Below are 27222 nucleotides of genomic sequence, written 5' to 3'. Positions count from 1 at the left end.
TTTAGGTGATGGGAACTTGTCAAAATTCCACAGTACACTGCTCTCAAGGGGTTAACCTTAATTGAGACAATAAATATCTTGGACCTGAGTCTCCTCCATGTTTGAAGCATGGAAGGAAGAGGGGAGATGAATTTACCTTCAATCCCCAAGTTGTTCTGGACACATGGAGCTCACTTACTCCCTCCTGACTTCTGTCACCTGAGGCAGTTGTGAAAGAGTTGGGTGAGGCTCAAACAGCTTGCTCATTGGACTTGTGGTGCTTGGCTGTGATGTATTTAAAACTGTGTTACTCATAACTTTGGCAAGGCAAACTCAAACCCAGTGTCCTACCCTTGCTACATGACATGTCCCTGTCAATGAGGGTTGTTTGTTTAACTATGTATTTGAGTGATGTGCTTTGTAGGGTAGTCAAGGGAGACTCTCATCCTAAACCCAACTTGAAGCCACAGGAACTGTATTCTCCAAGTTTTATTGTAACCAAGAGGGTGTAGTATCACGTAAATCTGGTGCAAAAAACAAATCTCAAATCATAAAGAATGAATAGACCCTCACATCTAACACCAAAGTCACAGATCCTATAAGTTTCAAGTCCAAACTGGAATACAGGTCCTGACAGTAACTATACACATTTATTTCTTGAACACATAAATGTTTTTAATTTAGGAAAAAATAGTTTTACTAGAAACTAACATCAACTCATTTTATGATACTCTGAACTCTATGCAACAGAGATCCTAATAGTAAACACAGCCTACTTTTAAAATGACTGAACCAAGGATAAGATAACTTAAAGCACGTGTGTGTTCAGGACTTGGTTCTACCAGGGCTTCTGGCACTTTTCTTCTTCTCAAGTTGAACCTGAAATAAGCAAAGGAATGAGGAAAGAACCTCAAGACTCTGCCATGCCCTTATTTCTAGGATATGTATGCCAAAATGGAGTTATAAAATGATCTAGTCACTCTTTGTTTTTTGAAATAATTTAGAAATTTATTTCTAAGGCTATTTTTGTTTTTTTGTAATCAGCAGATTCGCTTAGAACCAACTATGCAGAAGCCTCTAAGCCAGGGGGCAGAGACAGAGAATTCAATGGGTTCCACTCTGTACCTAAGCAGCACTTAGCTGTGCTGATGTGCTCAGGACTCAGGGATACCTAGCATGCTTGTCTTCCTTTGTTAAACCCAGAGTAGCCCCACTGTCCTCAATGCCCACTGCCCAATCTCTGACATGGGTTCATCCCCTCAGCTCTCTGCTCAACCAGAGCCTCCTGGGTGATCTCCAGAGTGGACCTGACCTCCATGCCATACCCACTGACTTGCTCTGGTCCAGAACAGAGTCTAAGTCCTCCTTCCCCCACTTGCCCTGGTGCCTGGAGCTTCCAGAGCACTCTTGTCTCTGCTGCTATGCTGAGGACCCAGGCAGGCTCCCTCCGGGGTTGGTCCTGCTCCTCAGTCTGTGCAGAGTTTTCAGACCCTGAGGCTCCAACAGCACCTCCTTGGAGTGGTTCTCAGTGCTCTTCCCAGCTGTCCCTCTGTCCTTTCTCCCTGCTCTATTGTTCTTCCTATTACTGATGTCCACACACCTCATAATTTGTTTGAGCTGCTGCTCTATTGTCTGCGTCACCCACTAAATATGAACTCCGGATTGTGAAATGTTGTGTATTTAAACCATTAAAGCAAGACAATAGCCAACAGCACTGCCACAAAACAGAAGCAGTGAGTGTATGTTGAAGGTACATTGTGAAGATTTGGGCCTTGTAGTTATCTTTTTCTGTGATGTTATGAGTTTTTACCTCTAAGATACTGAGCACAGAACTGACTATGACCCCATTTCTCCTGTTGCTCAGTGACCTACTGTTGAATTTTTTTCCAAACAGTTTTTCACTGTCATTATTTGTCAACTAGATAGTTCTAACAATGCATTGCTGTTTTTTATTATAAGCGCTCATGGGCAATTATTCATGATTACCACATTTACATGAAGCAACAATTGTTTTGTTACTAAATGTGAATTTTGGCAAGAAAGTTTGAGTTATTGTTCTTTTTTTTAAAATCGATAACACAATTTGGTTAACTATGTTAATATGTGGTACAGGATAGGACATAAGTATTTCTTTCAGATGGAAGAGCACACATATATTAAGCAGAAAACTCCATAGTTAACAAGCTGTGATAAGAAGGTAATCACATATGTTGGGAATTCAAGGAATGACTCATTCACAGTATAAGCATACTTTGAGAATGAAAGAAAAAAAATTGTCAGTGTTGAGATGACTTAAAGTGGAAAAGATGCTACAAAGAGTTGAATGACAGGTAAAAGTTCCCAATTAAAGACCTAGACATAATAATTCAGAAAAAAGAATTATTTAGGAAGGAAAAGTTAACCATTGATTTTTTCATATAGATTTCTTTACTGTGAATACTTGACATATAATTTATGTTGCTTAACTTAAATAAATACCTCTGATCAAGGAAAGTGCACACATGTGTAAGCTACAGTCAGGAAGCTGCCTCTGTTCAGGTTCCTTCCTGGTTGAAGAGCTAAGCAGCAGGGTCACCTCCTGCCTGCATCTTAGGAAACTAAAGTTTAAGACAGGAAGTGAAATTTCCAAGATCCAGGTGCCTGACCTAGACTGAAGTATGGAATTAGGCCTGAAATTATGGAGGAGAGTCATAGCTAAACAAACTGATTGAATGATTCCTTATACACACAGTAAAACACTTAATAAACTCTTATCATACCATTAGAAGTGTGAAGTAGGGGCACAGTCTCAAAATGTGATCCTAAGCAAAATTGCACTTGAAAACCCTATTATTCCTATCAATGAATTCTACTGGTAATTTATGGAAAATGAAGACATTAAGACCTAAATTTGCAGAATTGTGTCTAGACAGATTGTAATGTATGAAGTAATGTGAATGATTCACAGAAGATTGGGCATCTCAAAGAATCTAATAACCACAGAAAAATTTCTGTATGTGATTCTGATTTTTGTACCTATGCTATATGTCCATGATCATACTACTTCTACATGGCTGTTGTGAAAAATAGGGTGAAAGCCTTGCATAATATTTCATCTTTATCATGTGCGCTTTGCATATATATATATATATATATATATATATATATATATAAAGAAAACTATGGAAATAGATGTGTTTTATTTTTTTAATTGTAAACAAATAGGTTACAACTTGTTTCTCTTATTGTACATGAAGTGGTGGTGTACCATTTGTGTAATCACACATTTACGTAGGGTAATGATGTTTGATTTATTCTGTTATTTTTCCTTCCCCCCCCCTCCCACCCCTCTTTTACCTCTATAAAGTTCCTCCTTCCTCCATTCTTGCATCCTCCCACCCCCCATTATATATCATCATCTGCTTATGAGCAAGATCATTTGTCCTTTGGTTTGTTGGGATTGGCTTATCTCACTTAGCATGATATTCTCCAACTTCATCCATTTGCCTGTAAATGCCATAATTTTATTCTTCCCTATGACTGAGTAATATCCCATTGTATGTATATACCAGTTTCTTTATCCATTCATCAATTGAAGGGCATCTCGGTTGGTTCCAAAATCTAGCTATTGTGAATTGAGCAGCTAGGAACATTGATGTGGCTGCATCACTGTAGTAGGCTGATATTAAGTCCTTTGGGTACAGGCCAAGGGGTGGGATAGTTGGGTCAAGTGGTGGTTCCTTTTCAAGTTTTCTAAGAAAACTCCACACTGCTTTTCAGAGTGGCTGCACCAATTAGCAACTTCACCAGCAATGTATCAATGCACCTTTTTACCCACATTCTCACCAACACTTATTGTTGCTTGTATTCTTGATAATAGACATTCTAATTTGGGTGAAATGAAATCTTAGGATAGTTTTGATTTGCATTTCTCTTATTACTAGAGATGTTGAACATTTTTTCATGTATCTGTTGATTGCTTGTAGATCTTCTTCTGTGAAGTGTCTATTCATTTCCTTAGTCCATTTGTTCATTGGGTAATTTGAATTCTTGGTGTAAGTTTTTGAGTTCTTTATATATTCTGGAGATTGATTTTCTTTTGGTATGGGCTGCTTTTGTATTTTATTTAGAGACAGGATCTTACTGAGTTGCTTAGGGCCTCACTAGGTTTTGAGAGTGTCTTTGAAATTGTGATTCCCCTGCCTTAGCCTACAAAGTGAGTGGGATTACAGGCATGCAACATCACACCTGTGTTTTGATTTTGCAATTGTGGGGGTACAAAAACGAAAATATCATTGGTTAAGAGAGACTGTCCAAAGAGGATATTATAATTGGGATGGATCTCATAGGACACATGATACTTTCACAGTTCAAGAACAATATCTTTGGATGGTGACCCACATTTAGGACCAGCAGAGAACCTTCTGTTGAGAAGGTGCGCAGCACAGCTCTTGGGAGAAGACCCTGGTTATTCAGCTGTAGTAGAGCCCATGGGGAGGGAAGAGCAGGAACTAAAGATGTGGATCAGGCAAGGTCACTGAGAATGCAGATGCAAACACACATGGACCTTCTGAGCCACACAGCCCAGATCTGTGGTAAACATGAGTGCTGAGTTGAGGAGGGGAGAAGCAGGACCCTGGTTTCCTCAGGTGCTGAGACTGGGTCATAATTTTGAGGAATGGTCCTGCCAGGAGAAATCAGGAAGGAAGGTTCTAGTTACCTCATAGGGTTTGATATATGTGGTACTAGAGATTATATATTAAGACCTTACATCTGACTTGCTGAGATGATTAGCAGAGAGAGAACTGGGGCAGGAACATTCAATTCAGTAATTAAAACAATCAAACAAAGGCTACAGTGTTGAAGAAAAAATAATGCATTCCTTAAAACACTAATAATATCAATTCCTTTTATCTATTTTTCTGTTTTAATTAATGTTTTGCATTAGTTTTTATTTTTGTTTTTCTTTCAAGGAAATGAAAGCAGTGCATTTTCATGGAGAAATGGAGCCAAAATTCAAATGATTTTATTTTGTTGGGGTTGTTTCCCCAGAATTAAACTGGCCTACTTCTCTTGTTATTGATTATCTTTGTATTTGTTCTTGCCTTGGTGGGGAACTCAGCAATGACTGCCCTCATCTTCTTGGACCCCTGGCTCTGCACCCCCTTGTACTTTCTCCTCTGCCAGCCCTCCCTCATAGATGTGATATACATCTCTTCCACTGTACCCAAGATGGTGATCAACTTCCTCTCTGGCCAGAAGAGCATCTCCTTCATGGCCTGTGATGTGCAATTGTTCTTCATGACCATGGAAAGCTTAGAAGCTTTAATCTTGGCCTCCATGGCCTATGACCACTTTGTGGTCATTTGCCAGCCCCTCCAATATCCCATCCACATGAGTATAAGGATGTGTGTGAAGAAGATCCTGGGGTCCTGGACACTGGGCTCCATCAACTCTACATCAAACACTGCCTGTACACTACATCTTCCTTATTGCAAGTCTAGGGCCATCAATCACTTCTGTGATATTACACTCATGGTGCCTCTGGTCTGCACGGACACTTGGGTCTATGAGTACATAGTTATTTTTAGTTCAGTTCTGTTTCTCCTCCTGCCTTTCCTTGGCATCACTGCCTCCTTCAGACACATCCTTTTTGCTGTCTTCCAAACATGCTCAAAAGAGAGAAGAAAGTCCTTCACCATGTGCTCCACACATTTAAATGTTGTGATATTTTGCCATGCTCCATTTGCCTACACTTATTTCCAGCCAAAGAGTCTCTGCTCACTTGCAGAGGATAAGAACATGGCTGTCTTTTATACCATCCTCACCCCCATGTTCAATCCCATTGTCTACAGCCTGAAGAACAAGGAAGTTCTGGAGGCCACGAGAAGAGTGTGTGGGATGTTCTCCCACAGGAAGTAATGAGCATGGCTGTCTCTGTTCCTCTGAATTTCTTCTTTCCATGCTGATTAAAACATTCCAGAGCAGAAATAACCAATACTTGTATAATGCTAGTCATCTATGTAATTAAAGTTTTCTAATGACATAAAGTAAAATTAATTAAATAATGCATTGATTATTATGCACAGTTATCTTAATTATTTATATAATAATTCATACAGAATACTTCCATAAATGTTAACATAAACAATGTTCATATTAATCTTTTATTATTTTATATTATATATAATATATTACACTTTTTCTTCTATTAATATCAATATATTATCTTGGTTTAGATATGAGGTGTCCCCTAAAAACTCATGTGTGAGAAAATATAAAAATGTCCAGAGGTGTAATGATTGCACTATGAGAAGTATAACTTAATTGATGTCTAAATTCACTGATATGGATTAATTGGGTAGTTACTGTAGCCAAGTAGGGGGTGAATGAAAAAGGTAGATCACGGGGGACATGTTTTTTGTATACATATTTTTCCCTTTTGAGATGAGTTCTCTCTGCTTCCTGGAGCCATTTCCTGAACTTCTTTCCTCCTCCATGCACTTCTGTCATGATATTATGCCTCACTTGGCCCAGAGCAATGGAATCTGCTATCTATGGAATGAGACCTCTGAATCTGTGAGACCCAAATAAACTTTTTGTCCTCATTCTTCTTTGTCACAACTTTTGTTCACAGTGAAAAGAAAGATGACTGAAGCATTTAATATTATTTGTAAATGATATTAACATTATCTTTTCTCCATATTGGACATGAAATTATTACTGTGCTTGTATGCTTTGCTTTCATACTCCATTGTCAAGAACTTGTGTTAAGTTTATAGATGTAGCCAAAAACAGTTTGCTCCATACAGAATTGTATTGTCCCTTAGCCACATCAAGCCAGTGTCTACAAAACTTCAGGACATCTAAGTGCCTTTTATATTCTTTTAATTTCTAGTTTTGATTCTTTTAGAGATATTTAATTCAAGTGACTTGTATAAACCACAGTTATCCACATCTCTAATTATTCTCCTTCCATGTGATATGTAAAGAAGCTCCTTCTGCCATTAGGACAGATGCTACATTTTTCTTTCATTGCTGTTTTCAAATTCTTGACAATCATGGTACCTGGTCCTTGACTTCACTGAGAGATTCCCCTTGGCTCTTATCATCAGTGGTTAATCAGAACACCTCTTTGGGGTATTCTTTCCTACAATCAGGGCAGTCAATGTAGTATGTATCTCTAAGGTGTGTGGTTTTGCTCTCCCCAGCCTCACAAGTAGCCCTGTGCATTCAGGTATCACTGTGACTCATCCTTTCTAATCTGTCTGCTTGGTCAGTGCAACAAGCCATCTGCAACATGTCCAGCTTATTCCTGGATGGAACTCTTCATCCCATGACCTGTTCCATTTCCCCAAACCTGGGCTTATGGGCTGTCTTGAGGTTCCTTGATCTTATAGTTCTGAAATGGGTTAATGCCATATTTCTCCCATTTAACCATTCTGTCTCATACATGTTCTCAGAATTGCTCTTGATGTGGAAATATGCAGCCTGATTACTCAGTGTTTCTGAAGATTTTATGGACCACCAGATAACTTTCAATATGTTTCTTTTCTGTCTCAAGGGGTATTATTTATTTTTTTCTTTTCCTTTCAATGAAGAATCCTGGCTGATAAAATCAGATCCTAATTGTCAGTTGGGATGTAACTAGAAAATCCTGTAGAATATATGGGTAGTAATTATAGTGATATAGGAGCATAAGTTACTTTTAAATATTTAGGACAAAAAAGTAAGACTATGCAATTCTTTAGAGTTGTGCAAGGTGATGAAAGGGCTTTGTTTAAGACCCAAATAACAAATTGGTCTCCAATTTATGGGAAATTTGCATTCATCTCTGTGTCCCCTATAATGTGATAGGTACTCAGTATTTAGTAATTGATAAAATATTTACAATTAAAAAAGAAAATATGAGTAGTAACATTGATGACTCTTACAGCAGGAAATTTAGTTACTTCATTCCCCAATGTCATACTGTGAAGATCACTGGTCCTGAGAAAGATACTCATTCTTCAAAACAGGAAGAAAATACTCACTTACCTTTCTCTAATTCAAATCCTACTAAGTAAATGAGAGGAAGAGAAAAATAATGACAAGAAATTAATAACTGGGTGAAAAATGACTAAAATGCTGCCAAATGGAAATGAAATTAGGGACACTGAGAAGTGGGGGAAATTGGGTTATTCTCTCCTAAGAGGCATCACTCTGTCCAATATTCAAGATTGTCTGAGGTAAAGGGTAATAAAGTATATAGCATGTGGCTAAAACTTGAACAAGTTGCTTTTTTCTACATTCTTGTGTTGAAAGTTGTACATTGGACAATTTCTCAAAATAACCGCAGGTTTTAGACTTGTATATTATTTTAGAGCCAAAGGTCACCAGACTTTTGTGGAAACTAACATCATAAAACAGTCAGATCCACATATTGGGCCTGGGCACGCCCACACACACACAAAAACACACAAACAGGCGCCAGGAATGCACGCGGAGGACGCGCTGCGAGGCGCCGGGCCCGTGACGATTCCGGTGGCGGCGGCTGCGGCGGTGGCTGCGGCGGCGGCGAGTCTCAGCTCCGGACGATGTCTGGGGAATTGCCACTGAACATCAACATCCAGGAACCTCCATGGGATCAGAGCACTTTTATCAGACTAGTCAATCAATTCTTCACTGTGACGGATCCCAGGAACATTCTGTTAACAAATGAGCAACTTGAGAACGCAAAGAAAATAGTACATGACTACAGACAAGGAGTTGTCCCTCCGGGTCTTACAGAGAAGGAGCTGTGGAGAGCCAAGTACGTGTACGAGTCTGCCTTCCACCCGGACACCGGCGAGAAGATGGTCCTGATCGGGCGGATGTCAGCCCAGGTGCCCATGAACATGACCATCACCGGCTGCATGATGACCTTCTACAGGATCACACCAGCCGTGCTGTTCTGGCAGTGGATTAACCAGTCCTTCAACGCCATCGTCAACTACACCAACAGAAGCAGAGATGCTCCTTTCACTGTGAACGAACTGGGAACAGCTTACCTTTCTGCGACAACTGGTGCTGTGGCCACCGCGCTGGGGCTGAACGCGCTCACCAAGCAAGTGTCTCCGCTCATTGGACGCTTTGTGCCCTTCGCGGCGGTCGCCGCTGCCAATTGCATTAACATTCCGCTGATGCGGCAAAGGGAGCTCAAAGCTGGCATTCCGGTCACCGACGACAGTGGGACCCGCTTGGCCATCCCTCCATTCATCATGAACACTGGAGAAGAAGGCCTTCCTTTAAGAGGTTCCCGTGGCTGAGCGCGCCCATCCAAGTCAGTCTCGTGGGCTTCTGCTTGGTGTTCGCCAAGCCCCTGGGCTGTGCCCTGTTTCCTCTGAAAAGTTTCATGTCTGTGACAAGCTTGGAGGCCGAACCGCAAGCCAGGATCCAAGAGAGCCATCCTGAACTGCGGCGTGTGTACTTCAATAAGGGGCTGTGAATTGGGACAGAAACCTCGCTAGCTGATCCTGCCAGCTGCAAGCCCGCCGTAGCCCTGTCGGTGAGGAAGGCCCTGGTCAGCCTGTCTTCTCCTGGCTTCTCCAAGCTCCATGTTAGCTTTTTAGAATAAAGCTGCTGTGACAACGCTGCCCCTTGCCCGGGCCAGGGCCTGACACCCATTGGTCCCTCATGTTAGAATCATGTCTGACTTAGAGAACACCCTTCCCATAGATTTCAGAGACTGCTTTTCAAACACAATGCCCCAGCCTGTGCCAAGGGTTTCAGAAAGGTTCTGCGGGCATTGAGTAGGAGCTCAGGACGGACTTGGTGAATACTTGCAGATGACCAGTCCAGTCCCAGTCCACCTGTGCTTCCGACAAGGCGATCTCAGCCACGAGCTGGGAGCGCGGGCATTCGCTCCCAGTACTAAGGGGCCCTGCTTCCTGTGCGGGCAGTGGGCAGGCCTGATGTGGTGGTGCAGACTCTGGAATTGTAGGTAAGGTGCCTTCACAGACCTCCAGAAGCACAGCAACGGGCCAGGCATCTCACCCCGCGGCTGACGGTTGGGCACATTCATATCGTGGGTGCATTTTCTTGATTGACTTTTATTCTTATAAACATGTTTATATTACTTTGCAGTTGTTGGCTTTATATTTGATGACTTCCATCCAGTAATCAAGTAGCTTAAATATAACAAATGCCACCGTTTGGAAGTGTAATCTGTGCCAGGGCTACGTGACAGGCATGAATCTGGTGGGCTGGATTTTCTAGAAGTGACAGTCCCCCTCCCTGTGTGGCTCCCCCTGCCACCCTTGTAGAGCGGGGTGGCTCTCAGAAGGATACAGAGTAGACACGCATGTGAATCAGCTAGATGTGGTGCATTACATTCCATCCTGTGTGAAGGCTGGACCACAGGACGCTGTTGACACCATGGTGGTGATTTCATGTAGAGTACTTAACATAACAGAGGACCTCCGGTCTGTAGCTGTTCAACAAGGCACTTGTTTCATTGAGTGTACGTGGATGTCATTGTAATTCAGAGATTTGTAAGCATAAAAACATTCAGAAACTATTTACTTTGATAGATCCTTTTCTCTGAAGTGTGTCCAGACTGAATTTCCTGATAGAGCAAAGCTGTGGTGCCTTGTGTCCATGTCTCTTTTCTCTGAAAGGGTTAGGAGATCTGAAGCTCTGAGCCTCCCGGTGCCACGGGAATCTCTGCTATATCTGCTGTCACAGCAGAGTGGCTTCCCCATGGTGTTCTGGTCTTGGACAGATTTTGCAGCCATCAATCCTTCTCTCTTAAACTCAGCAAAAAGCCTGAGAGTCCCAGCAGAGTTCGGTGAGGTGCTCGAAAGCACTGCTGGCTCCTCCCTGTCACACCACCCAGCTAGCCCAGGCTCTGGCGAGCCTGCACCTTCTGAGACAGTTTTTTATTTTATTTTATTTTAAAAAATAAAAATAAATAAAAATAAATAAATAAACACACACAAACACACAAACTTGCCCTTAAACATACACATACTCAACACTGAGTTGAAAATCATTGGAAAAATGTAGAAAATGAACATTTTAAATAAAAGTTCACAATGTAAGAGAAGAACAAGATGGTATTAAATTTATAAAGCACATATCATTAGATTTATGAAAGGAAGAGAATAACAAAAGAAAGTTGGAAAGTGAAATATAATGATTGATAAAAATATGAAATAAAAGTTTTAAAGGAAAAACTGGGTAAAATCTCTCAGAAAGAAATGAAAATAGAAGTAATAACATGAGAGAACTGACATTTAGAAAAAGTAGAAAATCTAGGGAAATAACATAGAACTAATGGATGCTGATGGGCATTCCTAGAAATGTCAATGACAAATTAATAATAAATTTCAACCTGTGAAAAAATTCTCAGAAATTAAATATGTGTGCAATTGCATAAAAACAACATGAAAATGTTGCACAAATGAACTAGAAATGTTTTATTGAAAGTATTTTCCTGAGATATTCTCCTTGGGAACAGAGCCTAAAGCATCTGAGGGAACACTACTATTGAGAGTGAGAGGCGTGGAATCCATCCACCTCTGATTCATCAGGAGGACACAGTCCTTGAGAGCTGGGAGGAGGGTGAGCACCATGAAGTGGGTCAGTGCCCAGTTCAGTGCTAAGTGCTGAGTCAGGGGATGGTATGTGGACTGGGAATTCAGGTAGAGGAGATGCATGTGACTTAGTCAACTTTCCATCACTGTGAACAAAAGATCTCATAAGAACAACTAAGAGGAGGAAAATGTTATATGGGGCTCACAGTCTCTGAGATCTCAGTCCATATACAACTCCAAAATTCTGTGCCCATGTGAAGCAGAACATCAGGACAGAAGAGCATGGTGCAGGTAAACAACTCAGGTTATGATCATCAGAAAGCAGAGAAAGCCTGTCTCACCACAGACAAAATACAAACTCCAAAGTCACACCCCATGACATACTTCCTCCAGCTATACACTACCTGCCTAAGGCCACCAGTCAGTTAATTCATGTCAGTGGATTGACTCAGCAATCAGGTTAAACCTCACATAATCTCATCATTTCACCTCTGCAAATCCTTTCATTTTCTCACTCATGAACTTTTTGTGTCCCCTTCATGTCTAAACTTCTGCATTGTATGACAGGAGAACAAGAAGTCAAATATAAAGAAAAAAGTAGATTTATGAAGTTATTGCCTTCTGTTGGAAAGATGTTGGTTCTGGGAACAAATTTTGTCCCGTGGGCTGCTGATCTCATGTCCAGGCATTACTTGAATTTAACCTGAAATTGGTAAAAATAAAAATTAAGCTTCACTTGAGAATTTAACATGTGATTGTGTCATATAAGTTGATATAATATTAAAAACTTCTTTAAGATGCAGATTACATGCCTTTGTAATTATATCAAAATAGATTCTGTTGTCATATGTAACTAAAAAGAACCAATAAAAAAGTTCTATTAAAAAGAAGATGTAGAATAAGGTAAGTATTCCTTGTTGCTGGCGCCATTCAGTATACAAAAAGAAGTTGTACAATAGAAAATTAAAAAGAAAAAAGAATAAAAGGACTCCTAATTTTGAAAAAAAAAGAATGTATAATCCTTGCTATTTGGACAGTAAACATGATTAAGATTAAAATTTTAGAAAAGAACAAAGTTTCATTCACTCTGTAGCCTTTCTCTTATTGTTTCCTTTGTTTTTTAGTTTTAATCCATCCCATTTACTGATTCTTGTTTTTATTTGTTGGGTTTTTGGAGTCTTTTTAAGGAAGTCTGGTTCTAAGCTGACATGATGAAGAATTGGGCCTACTTCTTCTATTTTGTGCAGTATCTCTGGCTTAATTTCTAGGTCTTTGATCCATTTAAGTTGAGTTTTGTGCAGGGTGAGAGATAGGGGTTTCATTTAATTTTGCTGCATATGGATTTCCAGTCTTCCCTGCTCCATTTGTTGAAGAGTCTAAATTTTCTACTGTGTTTTTGGCACCTTAGTGTAGTATGAAGTAACTGTATTTATATGGATTTTTCTGTGTCTTCTATTTGGTACCATTGGTCTACCTGCCTATTTCGGTGTCCATATTATGCCATTATTTTTTTTTTACTATTGCTCTGTAGTATAGTTTTTGGTCTGGTATTGTGACACCTCCTGTGTCACTCTTCCTGCTCAGGATTGATTTGACTATTCTGGGTTTCTTATTTTTCCAAATAAATTTCATGACTCTTCTCTATTTCTCCATCATTGGAATTTTAATTGGAATTCCATTGGTTCTGTATAGTGCTTTTGGTAGAATGACCATTTTGACAACATTAATTCTGCCTATCCAAGAACATGGGAGATCTTTCCATCTTATAAGTTTGTTTTTCAAATTTCTTTCTTTACTGTTCTGTAGGTCTCATTGTAGCTGTCTTTCAGCTCTTTTGTAAGATTGATCCCCAAGTATTTTATTTTCTTTTTTGAGGCTATTGTGATTGGAGTACTCTTCCTAAATTCTCTTTCAGAGGATTCACCAATTATGAATAGAAATGCATTAGATTGATGAGTATTGACTTTTTATCCTGTTACTTTGCTGAATTAATTTATTAATTTTAGAAATTTTCTGGTGAAATTTTTGGATCCTCTAAATATAGAATCATGTCATCAGCAAACATTGATAGTTTGATTTCTTCTTTTCGCATTTGTATCCCTTTAATTTCTTTTGACTGTTTAATTGCTCTGGCTAGATTTTCAAGAAAATGTTGAATAGAAGTAGTGTAAAAGGGCATCCCTGTTTTGTTCCAGTTCTTAGAGGGAATGATTTCAGTTTTTTTCCATTTAAAGTGATATTGGTCTTGGACTTAGCATAGATAGCTTTTACAATGTTGAAGTATGTTACTACCATCCCTATTTTTTCTAGTGTTTTGAGCAAAAAAGGGGTTTGTATTTTATCAGATACTTTTACTGAATCTATTGAAATGATTATATGATTCTTAATTTTATATCTATTGATGTTATGAATTATTTTTATTGAATTCCAAATATTGAAACAACTTTGTATCCCTGTGATGAACCCGACTTGATCATGATGCACTATTTTTTAAATATATTCTCTATGTCATTTACCAGGATTTTGTTAAGAATTTTTGGATTGATATTTATCAGGGATACTGGTCTGAAGTTTGCTTTTCTTGATTTGTCTTTGTCTGCTTTAGGTATCAGGCTGATACTAGCTCCAAAGATTGAGTTTGGTAGAGTTCCCTCCTTTTCTATCTCATGGAATACTTTGAGGAGTATTGGTATTAGTTCTTCTTTGAAGGTATTTTTGAACTTGGTTGAGAGTCTATCTCCTCTGAGATTTTGTTGTTGTTGGTAGACTTTTGATGGCATCATCTATTTCATTGCTTGAAATTGATCTGTATAAATTGTATATGTCCTTCTGATTTAGTATGGGTGGATGATATGTCTCTAGAAATGTGTCAATGTCTTCAAGAAAACATTGTGCTATGTGAAAAAGACAAACTCAGAAAGTCAAATGGTGAATATTTTCTTCATACATTATAAGATCCAGGTTACACTTAAGTACCATAGATAATGTGAAATGTACCCTTCCCTGATGTACAAATCTCTGCTTTGCTAGGATAGTAAGAGATCCTCATGTCTACCAGTGCAACCCTTGCAAAAGATACTTTGAACACATCCACATTCACACTTGCACTCAGTTCCCACAATGTTCCTACTATTAGTCTTGTTTAAAGATTTGACAACATTCAGGGATGGTGGTGCATGCCTGTAATTCCAGCAATTTAGGAGGCTGAGGAAGCAGGATCACACATTCAAATGCAGCCTCAGCATTTTAGAAAGGCCCTGAGCAATTGAATGAGATCCTATTTCAAATAAAACATAGAAAAATGACTGGGGATGTATCTTAGTGTTTAGGTGCCCCTGGGTTCAACCTCTCATAAAAACAACAAAAGAAATTGACAAAAGAATAATGTCTAAATGGATTTTCCAAGTTGAACCCCCTAGTCAGTGGTGGAGTCACTCATTTTATCACAAAACCTTGAAGTCACATTTTCACTTTAGGAGAATTGCTGACTTAATTAACATTTTCACAAATCAATTTATATATTTCCTCATATAGGAAAGTATTTGTCATGGCATAATTTAATTTAGTCACAATTACCCATAATTTGCTTTAGAAACTGACTAAGCTGTATGCTCCTGCTTCTAACATGCTATTTACCCAACTGAACATTGCATCTTGTTGATCTTGAGAATCTAACTTAAAAACGGGAGGATTTCAGTAGATGTTACCTAACACCCCCTATAGCTCTCCATCATGTTCTGGAATAACCGAACTCATCCCTCTTGAGATGAATTCTGTACAGCAGGCTAGAGTAGCAATACTGAGTGGGTTGACTGATTTGTTCCAAACATCAACCGAGTTCACCTTGAAGCCAGCAAAATCAGGTGAAATGACTAAGTTTTCTCTTCCCAATGTCTGCTTGGACATTGGGGATCAATTAGAGGAAGGAGGACATATAAGGCTTGAAGGAGGAAGGTTCTGCACACCAGAAACAGATTCATCCTTCCTGCCTATTGTCCACATTTGATGAAGTCAGTGTTTCATGTTTGACTGTTTCACTTGAACAAGGCAAAAGCAAAGGGAGAGGACTGAGGAAAGCAATGACGTAAGAAAGTACTTTCCATGTTGAAGAGCTCTGTGAGTTTAGCATAAGAGAATACTAGACGTGGGAGTAGTGTGTTCTGAGAATTCTCTCCTGGTGCCTTTGGTTTCCAACATCAGGGGAATTTGGTGAGATCCAGGTCTGCTGCTCAGTGGCAGGACCTAGTTGCTTAGCATGGCAGAGTGGGAATACAGCTTGGATCTTAAACACTTTCAGAATTCAATGCACTATAGTCATGGTATGTTGTAATTAAAAATGCTTCTCTCAAAACACAGTCTTAGAATTTCAGATGATGTAAGGTAAAATAATATGATTGTACTAAACTGATTTGTGTCAGCTTATTTAGAAAACTCCACCAGAAATCTTCTAGACCTCATAAATGATTTCAGAAAACTAGCAGGATATAAAATCAACATTCATAAATCTAAAGCATTTTTATTCATAAGCAATGAAACATCTAAAAGGGAAATGAGGAAAGTAACACCGTTCACAATAGCCTCAACAAAAAAATACTTGGGAATCAATCTAACCAAAGAGGTGAAAGATTTCTACAATGAAAACTACAGAACATTAAAGAATTAAACTGAAGAAGACCTTAGAAGATGGAAAGATCACCCATGTTCTTGGAGAGGCAGCATTAACATTATCAAAATGACCATATTTCCAAAGGTGCTATACAGATTTAATGCAATTCCAACTAAAATCACAATGATATTTCTCATATAAATAGAGAAAGCAATCATGAAATTTATGTGGAAGAACAAAAGACCCAGAATAGCCAAAGCAATCCTGGGAAGGAAGAGTGATGCAGGAGTTATCATAATACCAGACCTTAAACTCTACTCTAGAGCAATAGTAAGAAAAGCAACATGAAATTGGCACCAAAATAGACAGGTACAGGATAGAAGACACAGAGACACACCCACATAAGTACAGTTATCTTATACTAGACAAAGGTGCCAAAAACTTACAATGGAGAAAAGATAGCCTCTTCCAAAAATGGTGCTGGCAAAACTGGAAATCCATATGCAGTAAAATAAAATTAAACCCCTATCTCTCACCCTGTACAAAAATCAACTCAAAATGGATCAATGATTTAGGAATTAGACCACAGATTCTTCACCAAATAGAAGAAAAAGTAGGCCCAAATCTTCATCACATTGACTTAGGACCAGACTTCCTTAACAAGACCCCCAAGGCACAAGAAATAAAATCATGAATCAACAAATGGAATAGATTCAAAGTAAAATGCTTTTTATCAGCAAAGGAAACTATCAGCAATGTGAAAGAGAGCCTTCAGAGTGGGAGAAAATCTTTTCCACACACACGTCAGACAGATCTCTAATCTCCAAAGTTTATAAAGAACTTAAAATACTTTATACCAAAAATACAAAGAACCCAATCAATAAATGGGTTAAGGAACTGGGCAGACACATCTCAGAAGAAGATATACTGATGATCAGCAATATATGAAAAATTGCTCATCATTCCTAAGAAGATTTTGGAGACTAGGTTTTCTAGTCCTAAGGATACATTTATTTGCATATAGAATAGGCCATGCCATAACAAATTATAAAATATAAAAAATAAGTTTAAAGTTAATGTGAACTTGTTAAAATTCCAGAATGTGTCACAGTTCATATAGAGAAGTGTTATTTAGATTATATAGGATACACCATACCTTCACAGTTTTAAAACAATACTTTTGGACAGTGACACAAGTTCATGAGCAGCAGAGAAGATTCTGCTGAGAAGGTGAGCAACACAGTTCCTGGGAGAACACGTTGGTTACTCAGGTGTAGTAATGTCCATGCAGAGGGAAGAGCTGAAACTGAAGCTGTGGGCCAGGCAAGGTGACTGAGGATGCAGATTCAAGCACACAAGGACCTTCTGAGCCACACATCTCATGTCTGTGGTAAACAGGAGTGCTGAATTGAGGAGGGGGGAAGCAGGACTCTGACTTCCTCAGGTGCTGAGACTGGTGCATAGTCCTGAGGAATACTCCTTCCAGGTTTCAGCAGGAAGGAAGGATCTACCTCATTCTGTTTGACACATGTGGTAATAGAGTTTATTTATTAAGACCTTACATCTGTCTATGACTTGTTGAGATGGTTACCAAAGAGAACCAGGGCAGAAACATTAAATTCAGATTTTAAAATAAATTTAATAAAGGCTATGGTATTGAAGGAAAAAGAATTTATTAACAGACTATAAAATCAATTTATTTTTATTTTCCTTTTCTACTTTACTTCATATTTATTGCTTAGTTTTTGCTTTCTTTGAAGGAAATTAAGGCAGAAGGTTTTCATGGAGAAATGGAACCAAACTTCAAATGACTTTATTTTAGTGGGGTTGTTTCCCCCAAATCAGAAAGGTCTAATTCCCTTGCTTCTGATCATTTCTGTATTTGTTTTTGCCTGTTTGGGGAACTCAGGAATGACTGCCCTCATCTTCATGGAGCCCCGGCTCCACACCCCCATGTACTTTCTCCTCAGCCAGCTCTCCCTCATGGACCTGATGTTCATCTCCACCACTGTCCCCAAGATGGCATACAACTTCCTATCTGACCAGAAGAGCATCTCCTTCCTGGGCTGTGGCATACAAAGCTTCTTCTTTGTGACCATGGCCGGTTCTGAAGGTTTAATCCTAGCCTCTATGGCCTATGACCGCTTTGTGGCCATCTGCCACCCACTCCACTATCCCATTCGCATGAGTAAAAGGATTTGTTTGAAGTTGATCATAGGAACCTGGATACTGGGCTCCATCAACTCCCTGGCCCATACCATGTATGCTCTTCATCTTCCTTATTGCAGGTCCAGGGCCATCAATCACTTCTACTGTGACATCCCAGTCATGTTGCCTCTGGCCTGTGTGGACACCTGGGTCTATGAGTACATGGTATTTGTGAGCACAAGTCTGTTTCTCCTTGTCCCTTTCCTTGGCATCACTGCCTCATATGGACGGGTCCTTCTTGCTGTCTTCAATATACACTCAAAAGAGGGAAGAAGAAAAGCCTTCACCATGTGCTCCACACATATAACTGTGGTGATATTTTACTATGCACCTTTCGTCTATACTTATATCTGGTCCAGGAGTCTTCACTCACCAGGAGAGGATCAGAACCTGGCTGTCTTCTACACCATCCTCACTCCCATGCTCAATTCCATCATCTACAGCCTGAGAAACAAGGAGATCCTAGGGGCCATGAGAAGAGTGTGTGGAATGTTCTCCTCCAGGAAGAAATGAGCATGGCTGTCCCTGCTCCTTTGTATGACTTCATTCCATGCAGATTCCTGAATAGTGCAGACTAATAGAAGTATAATGCAAGCCACCTATGGAAATTAAATTTTCTAATGACACATTTAAAAGCAAAATTAATTTAAATTATATGTTGGTTATTATACAGAACTATGATTATTAAATATAGTTATATTAAGAAATATTATAATTAATGTCAATATTAGCAATGTTGACATTAATCATATATTATTTCATCTTTTATACATTAAGTTATATATGTATTACTATAAAATATGTGATAATATTTATAATGATATTGACATGTTTTATTTTGAAATATTTCAGATGAGATTATTAATATTTTTGCATAGTGTTTTTTCTTTCTAATACAAAGTCTTGTATAAATTTTGAGCTTATACCATGTAACAATTTCTACCCTACACTTTTCAAGTGTCCCAGAGAAATATGGGGCATGTGTTTGTAAAAGCACAGCAACACTGAGTGACTTATAATACTCTCCTTTAGGGTAGGATGGAGTTTCTCTTTCAGATTGTAATTTTTGGTCATGGAAGTGCAAAGAATTGCACTGTTCACTTTTATAAGCAACCATCTATTTTCTTTTAAATTTTGACTTTAATTCTTGTAGTGATACTGAATGCCAAGTGACTCCTAGAAACCACAAGTATTCTTAAAGAATTATTTATTCAAGTCAAGAATCACATGATTATTTCAATAGATGCATAAAAAGCATTTGACAAAATACAGCACCCCTTCATGCTCAAAACACTAAGAAAAATAGGGATAGTAGGAACATTCCTTAACTTTGTAAAGGCCATCTATTATAAGCCCATGGCTAATATAATTCTAAATGGTGAAAAAATGAAAACATTCCCCCTAAAAACTGGAACAAGGCAGGGATGCCCTCTTTCACCACTTCTACTCAATATCATCCTTGAAACTCTAGCCAGAGCAATTAGACAGACCAAAGAAATTAAAGGGATACAAATAGGAAAAGAAGAACTCAAACTATCCCTATTTGCTGATGATATGATTATATACTTATAGGAACCAGGAAATTGCACCAGAAAACTTTTAGAACTCATAAGTGAATTCAGTAAAGTAGCAGGATAAAAGATCAATGCTCATAATCTAATGCATTTTTATACATAAGTGATGAAACTTTGGAAAGAAAAATTAGGAAAACTACCCCATTCACAATAGCTTTGCAAAAAATAAAATACTTGGGAATCGATCTAACAAAAGAGGTGAAAGATCTCTTCAATGAGAACTACAGAAAACTAAAGAAAGAAATTAAAGAAAATCTTAGAAGATGGAAAGATCTCCCATTTTCTTGGATAGGCAGAATTAATATTGTCAAAATGACCATACTACCAAAAGTGCTATACAGATTCAATGCAATTCCAAATAAAATCCCAATGATGTACCTTATAGAAATAGAGCAAGCAATCATGAAATTCATCTGGAAGAATAAGAAACCCAGAATAGCTGAAGCAATCCTTCGCAGGAATAATGAAGCTGGGGTATCACAATACCAGAACTTCAACTATACTACAAAGCAATAGTAACAAAAACAGCATGGTATTGGTACCAAAATAGACAGGTAGATCAATGGTACAGAATAGAGGACACGGACACAAACCCAAATAAATACAATTTTCTCATACTAGACAAAGGGGTCAAAAATATGCAATGGAGAAAAGATAGCCTCTTCAACAAATGGAGCTGGGAAAACTGGAAATCCTTATGCAACAGAATGAAACTAAACCCATACCTCTCACCATGCACAAAACTAAACTCAAAATGGATTAGGACCTTGGAATCAGACCAGAGACCCTGCATCTTATAGAAGAAAAAGTAGGTCCAAATCTTCAACAATCAGCTTAGGACCAGACTTCCTCAACAGGACTCCCATATCACAAGAAATAAAAGCAAGAATCAGTAACTGGAATAGATTCAAACTAAAAAGCTTTCTCTCAGCAAAGGAAACTATCAGCAATGCGAAGAAGGAGCCTACAGAGTGCGAGAATATCTTTGCCAATCATACTTCAGATAGAGCACTAATTTCCAGAATCTATAAAGAACTCATAAAACTCTACACCAAGAATACAAATAACCCAATCAACAAATGGGCTAAGGAAATGAACAGACACTTCACAGAAGATGATCTACAAGCAATCAACAAACATACGAAAAAATGCTCCACATCTCTAGTAATAAGAGAAATGCAAATCAAAACCACCCTAAGATTCCATCTCACTCCAATTAGAATGGTGATTATCAAAAATACAAGCAACAACAGGTGTTGGAGAGGATGTGGGGAGAAACGTACTCTCATACATTGCTGGTGGGTGTGCAAATTAGTGCAGCCACTCTGGAAAGCAGTGTGGAGATTCCTTAGAAAACTTGGAATGGAACCACCATTTGACCCAGCTATCCCACTCCTTGGCCTATACCCAAAGGACTTAAAATCAGCATACTACAGAGATACAGCCACATCAATGTTCATAGCTACTCAATTCACAATAGCCAGATTGTGGAACCAACCTGGATGCCCTTCAATTGATGAATGGATAAAGAAACTGTGGTATATATATATATATATACAATGGAATATTACTCAGCCATAAAGAATGATAAAATTATGGCATTTGCAGGCAAATGGATGAAATTGGAGAATATCATGCTAACTGAGATAAGTCAATCTCAAAAAAGTTAAGGACGAATGATCTCGCTGATAAGTGGATGATGACACTTAATGGGGGGTTGGAGGGATTAGTGTTAGGGTTAGATTTAGGGTTAGGGAGGGGGGCAAGAATGGAGGAAGGAAGGACTGTATAGAGAGAAAAGAGGGGTATGAGGGGTGGGGGAAGGAAAAAAAGTAACAGAATGAATCAAACAACATTACCCTATGTAAATTTTTGATTACACAAATGGTATGCCTTTATGCCACGTACAAGCAGAGAAACAACATGTATCCCATTTGTTTACAATAAAAAAAATTTTAAAAATTATTTATTCAATAAGTACTTTGGTATATAGTATATAAAATAGTTCTTTCTAACATGGAGACAGCTGCTTCATTTTTATTTCATTGCTATTTTTAAATTCTTTAACCCAGTACTCTGTCTTATCCCCAATATCATTAAAAGAACATTTTTTAAAATTTAATTTTCAACAGTTCTTTTATTTCTACATAATATTAGACCTTATTTTGATGTAATTATAGAAGCATGAACTGTAATAGGCTACAAATTAGTCCTGGTACTTCTCATTTCCTTTCCCCTCCTTCTCTCATTCCCTTTCCTTGACCGTATGCATGTTTCTTGTGTTTAAAGTTTTTTTTTTCAATTAGTGCCTTGTGGATATGGTTGAGTAATATTTCATTGTGTACATATGCCACATTTTCATTTTCCATTAATCTATTGATTGGAATTTAGGTTGGTTCCATAATCTGGCTCTTGTAAATTGTGCTGCTTTAATCATTGATGTGGCTAAATCCCTATAATATGCTGATTTAGATCTTTTGGATACTGAGGACTGGGAAAGCAGAGTGATATGGTGGTTCCTTTCCTAGTTTTTTGGAGAATTCCTACACTGCTTTACAGAATTGTTACACTAGTTTGAAGTCCCACCAAAAATGTATGAGTGTACCTTTTCCTTCACACCCTCACCAACATTTATTGTTATGATTCATATTCTTGATACTTGCCATTCTGGCTAGAGTAAGATAAAATCTCAAGGTGGTTTTGACTTGTATTTCCCTGATAAAGATTTTGAACATTTTTTATATTCTTATTGGCCATTTGTTTCTTCTTTTGATGAGTGTCTGTTTAGTTCTTTTTCCTATTTATTAATTAGGCTAATTTTTGTTATTGTTGGTGTTTGGTGTTAAGTTTGCTAATTTTTTAAGTTTTCTAGATATTAAACCTCTTTCTGAAGTGCACATAGCTAGGATCTCCTATTCTGCAGGCTACCTCTTCATGTTTCCTTTGCTGTTCACAAGGTTTATAATTCGATGTCATCTCACTTATTTACTCTTGGTTTTATTTCTTATGCTTACAAGTTTTGTTAAGGAAGTTAATGCCTGTGGTAGTATATTGGAGAGGTGAGCCTGTAACATTTTCTAGCATTATCAGGGTTTCTTGTCTAATTTCTTAGTCTTTAGTCCACTATGAGTTGAGTTTTGTACAGGGTGAGATATAGGGTTCAAATTTTATTCTTCTACATATGGATATCCTGTTTTTTAAAAAACTTTTTAAAAAGATTATATTTCCACTAATGTATGTTTTTGACACCTGTGTTGAATATCAGATAACTATATGTTTGTGGGTTTGTCTCTATGACACTATTCTATTCAATTGGTCTTCATGTCTGTTTCAATGCTGGTTTTGTTGGTAAAGCTCTGTAGTATATTTTGAGATCTGCTATTTTGATGTCTCCAATATAGCTCTTCTTGCTCAGGACTGCTTTGTCTGTTATGGGTCTCTTACTCTTCCAGATGAATTTTAGAACTCTTATTAGTCTGTGAATAATATTAATGGTATTTTTATGGGGATTGCATTGAATATGTATAACATGTTTGGTAGTATGGCCATATTAACAACTTTTTGAAAAATTTTTTAGATGTCAATAGAACTTATTTATTTTAGTCATTTATTTATATGTGGTGCAGAGAATCGAATCCAGTGCCTTACACATACTAGGCAAGCACTCTACCACTGAACCACTTTCCTAGCCCTCATATGACAATATTAATTATGTCTATTCAAAAGCATGAAAAGTCTTTTCATATGCTAAGGTCTTCAATTTCTTTATTTAGTGGCCTATGGTTTTTCACTGTAGAGGTATTTCACTTTCTTCATCAGATTAACTTTCAATTATTTTGGAGATTATTGTGAATGGGATAGTTTTACCAATTTCATTTTTCAGTAGTAATTAATGGAGTGAAGGAAAATGATTGACTTACGCTTGTTAGTCTTGTATCCTGCTACTTTATCAAAATTGATTATCAACTCTAGCAATCTTCTGATGGATTTTTTTTCATATTCTAAATGTTGCAAAATGTTGTTGCAAACAGTTAATTTAACTTCTTTTTTTCCTATTTCTCTTTAAGTTCCTTCTCTTACATGATCTGGCTAGAGTTTCAAGGATTCTGTTGAAGAGGAGTGGTGAGAGTGGACACTCTTGCATTGTTCCTCATTTTAGAGGAATTGCTTTCTGTTTTCTCTATTTAATATGATATCTGTTTTGCCATAGATAACTTTTACAATGTTGAAGTAAGTTCCTTGTATTCCTAGATTCTCCAGTGTTTTTAACATGAATGAGTGCTAGACATTTTCATAGGCTCTCTCTGCATCTATTGGGATAGTCCTGTGATTCTTATCCTTAACTTTATTCATGTGGCAAGTTACATTTTTGATTTGTGTATTGTAAACTGTACTTGCATCCTTTGAATGAAATACAATTTTTCATGATACACTATTTTATAGTGTTTTTGAATGCAGTTTGTCAATATTACATTAAGAAGTTTTACATCTGTATTCATCAAGGATGTTTGCCTGAATTTTTCTTTCCTTTGTGTGACTTTGTTCATTTTCATATTAAGGTAACACTGACTTTGTAGGATGAATTTTGCTCTTTGCTCCCTTTCGAATTCATGGAATAATTTGAGGAGGATTTTCGTTAAAGGCCTAGTAAAAGTTAGCTAAGAATGTATCTGGTTCTGGGTTTTTGTTAGAAATATTTTAATAACTGCTTCTAATTTATTTCTTTATATTGGTCTTTTTAAGTTTTCCACATTCTCATGGTTTAATTTAGGTAGGTCATATATCTCTAGGAATCTGTCAGTATCTTTGAGATTTTCTAGCTTATTGGAGTATAAAACTCCAAATAGTTTCTCAAAATAGTCTGACTTTCCATAGTATCTGTCATGATATTTATCTTTTTTTTATCTCCAATATTGTTAATTTGGTTCTTCTCTTCCTTTCTTTGGGGTTTGTTTGACTAAACATTTATCAATATTGTTTATCAATTTTGAACCAACTCTTTGTCTCATTTATCCTTTGCATTTGTTTTATTAGTCACAATTTAATTGATTTGGGCTATTATTTTAAATATTTCCTGTCTTCAACTGATTTTGGTGTTACTTTGTTCTTCTTTTCCTAGATCCCTGAGGTGTAATGTTATATTATTTACTTGGTATCTTTCTATTTTTTTAAATGTAGGAACTCAGTACTATAAACTTTTCTCTTATAAGTGCCTCCATACTGTCTCAGAGATTTTGATATGCTGTATCTCTATTCTTATTTTTTTCTAATTGTATTATTTTTACCCTGATTTCTTCTGTGACCCATTCCTTAAGCTAAAGTGTATTATTCAATTTTTAGGCATTAGAATTGTTTGCTTTCATTCCTGTCATTTTTAAATTGCATTCATTTTGATCTGATAGGTTGCAAGGCATTATCTTGTTTTTATTGCATTTGCTAAGATTTGTTTTGTGCCCTAAAATATGATTTATTTTAGAGAATGTTCCATGTACTGCCGAGAAGTAGGAATTCAGTTGTCAATGGATGAAATATTCTATAAATATCTGGTAGGTTCTTTTGATTAATCATATTTTTAGTACTAAATTAATCATTTTTTTAGTTTAATCTCAACCTATGTAGTGGTGAGAGGGGTGTGTTAAAAATGATGAAGTAATATTTTATCACACTTTACTTGTTTCTTTATATTGAGAAGCATTTATTTTATATGAGTAGATGACCATAATTTGGATCATAAATATATAAATCACATATCTTTTTAGATGAGGCCCTTAACCAGTACAAAGTGACTTAGTTGTGTCTTCTGATTAAATTGACCTAATCGATGTCTACTTTGTCTGAGATAAGAGTAGCTACCTCTGCTTGATTTCAGCTACCATTTGCATGTTATAACTTTTCTCATTTTTTTTCACCTTCATCTGTTGATATCTTTGTAATTGTGAGTCTCCTGCAAACAGCAAATGGTAATGGTCTTGATTTTTTAATCCAATCTGCCAGTGTATGTCTTTTGATGAAACAGTATAGACCATTTACCTTTAATGTTATTATAGAGAGATTTTTTTCTAGTGCATAATTCAGACTTTATTCTCCTTTAATTGACTATTCTTCTGCTATAGTTTATCCCCATGCTGGTTTTCCTTTTTCATTTTTTATATCTTATGCATGAAATATTTCATTGAATATGTTTTGTAGTACAGGGTTGGTGGTTAAGAACTCCTTTGGTTTCTTCTTATCATGGAAGTTTTTTATTTTGTCTTATATTCTAAAGAATAATTTGACTGAATGCAGTAATATTTGTTGGCACCCACTTTCTTTTAGGTCTTGTTTTATATTATTTCAATCCCTCCAGGCTTTTAAGGTCTGAGTTGAGATATCAGTTGATATGTGACCTGCTGTCTTTCTTTTATAGCTTTTAAAATTCCACCCTTATTCTGTATCTTAGTTATTTTTAACATAATATGTCTTGGAAAGGATCTCTTTTGATCTTGCCTATTTGGAGTTCTATATGCTTATTGTATTTGGATTTCTATCTTGTTCCTAAGAATTGGAAGGTTTTCTAATGTAATTTCATTACAAAGATTATTCATTCCTTTAGTTTACTTCAGAGCCTTCATCCACTCCAATTATTTTTAAATTTGTTCTGTTGACATTATCCCAGATTTTGGTCATAATTGTTTAACTTCTTTTCTTTATATTTTACTTTACTATAAAGATTGTACACTTTGCCTTTAAAGCCTGAAAATAAGTCTTTAAAGGCATATAATCTATTAATGATGCTTTTTAATTAAAATTTTAATAGAATTCATTGGGTCTTATTTCCATGATTTCTGTTTGGCTCTTTTTCATAATCTCTATAACTTTAATGAAATGGTCTTCAATTCCTGTATTTTCTCTCTAATTTCATTTTTTACATCTTCTTTAAGCTCATTGTATATTTTAACTATGAATTTTCTAAATTCTTTTTCCAACATTTTATCCACAGTGGTATCAATATAGTCAATTGTTGAAGAGTTGTGGACTGTTAAAGGGTGGTTTGTTCCCTCACTTTTTCAAACCATACATTTGCCCATCGATTGGGATGATTATCACGTTTTTTATCCAAGGGACTATTTCATGACCTTCTTTCTCTTAGAAGCCCTGGATTGGGTGAATATCTGAGGATTCATATTTCAATTCCTCTGCTGTTCCCTGTATCAGGACCACTTTGACAGAAGTCACAAAAACTGCAATTCCTTCAAAGCATAGCCACATACTATTCAACCTCATGAAAAATGGAAAAGGTGATACTGTTCTTCATAGGTTTTCCAGTTCAAGTATGAACTTG

The 27222-nt window shown here is 37.2% G+C and overlaps 2 protein-coding genes and 1 pseudogene across 2 annotated transcripts; all 3 read left to right on the top strand.

The window, feature by feature from the left end:
- Nucleotides 1-4953: 4953 nt before the first annotated feature.
- Nucleotides 4954-5880, top strand: LOC124991506 (olfactory receptor 2L13-like; annotated as a pseudogene).
- Nucleotides 5881-8531: 2651 nt separating this feature from the next.
- Nucleotides 8532-9424, top strand: LOC124991656 (sideroflexin-1-like). Its single transcript, XM_047562390.1, is given in 2 exon segments — nt 8532-9204; nt 9207-9424. Coding segments are annotated over 2 exon segments (888 nt in total). The 5' UTR covers nt 8532-8534.
- Nucleotides 9425-17901: 8477 nt separating this feature from the next.
- Nucleotides 17902-18840, top strand: LOC124991902 (olfactory receptor 2L13-like). The gene has a single exon (XM_047562781.1). It carries the CDS (start codon nt 17902-17904, stop codon nt 18838-18840), a length of 939 nt encoding a protein of 312 aa, XP_047418737.1.
- Nucleotides 18841-27222: the final 8382 nt, after the last annotated feature.

The sequence above is a fragment of the Sciurus carolinensis genome, chromosome 8 (genome assembly GCF_902686445.1).
Source record: "Sciurus carolinensis chromosome 8, mSciCar1.2, whole genome shotgun sequence".
Lineage (NCBI taxonomy): Eukaryota > Metazoa > Chordata > Mammalia > Rodentia > Sciuridae > Sciurus > Sciurus carolinensis.
This window is presented reverse-complemented; position numbering and strand designations above follow the sequence as displayed.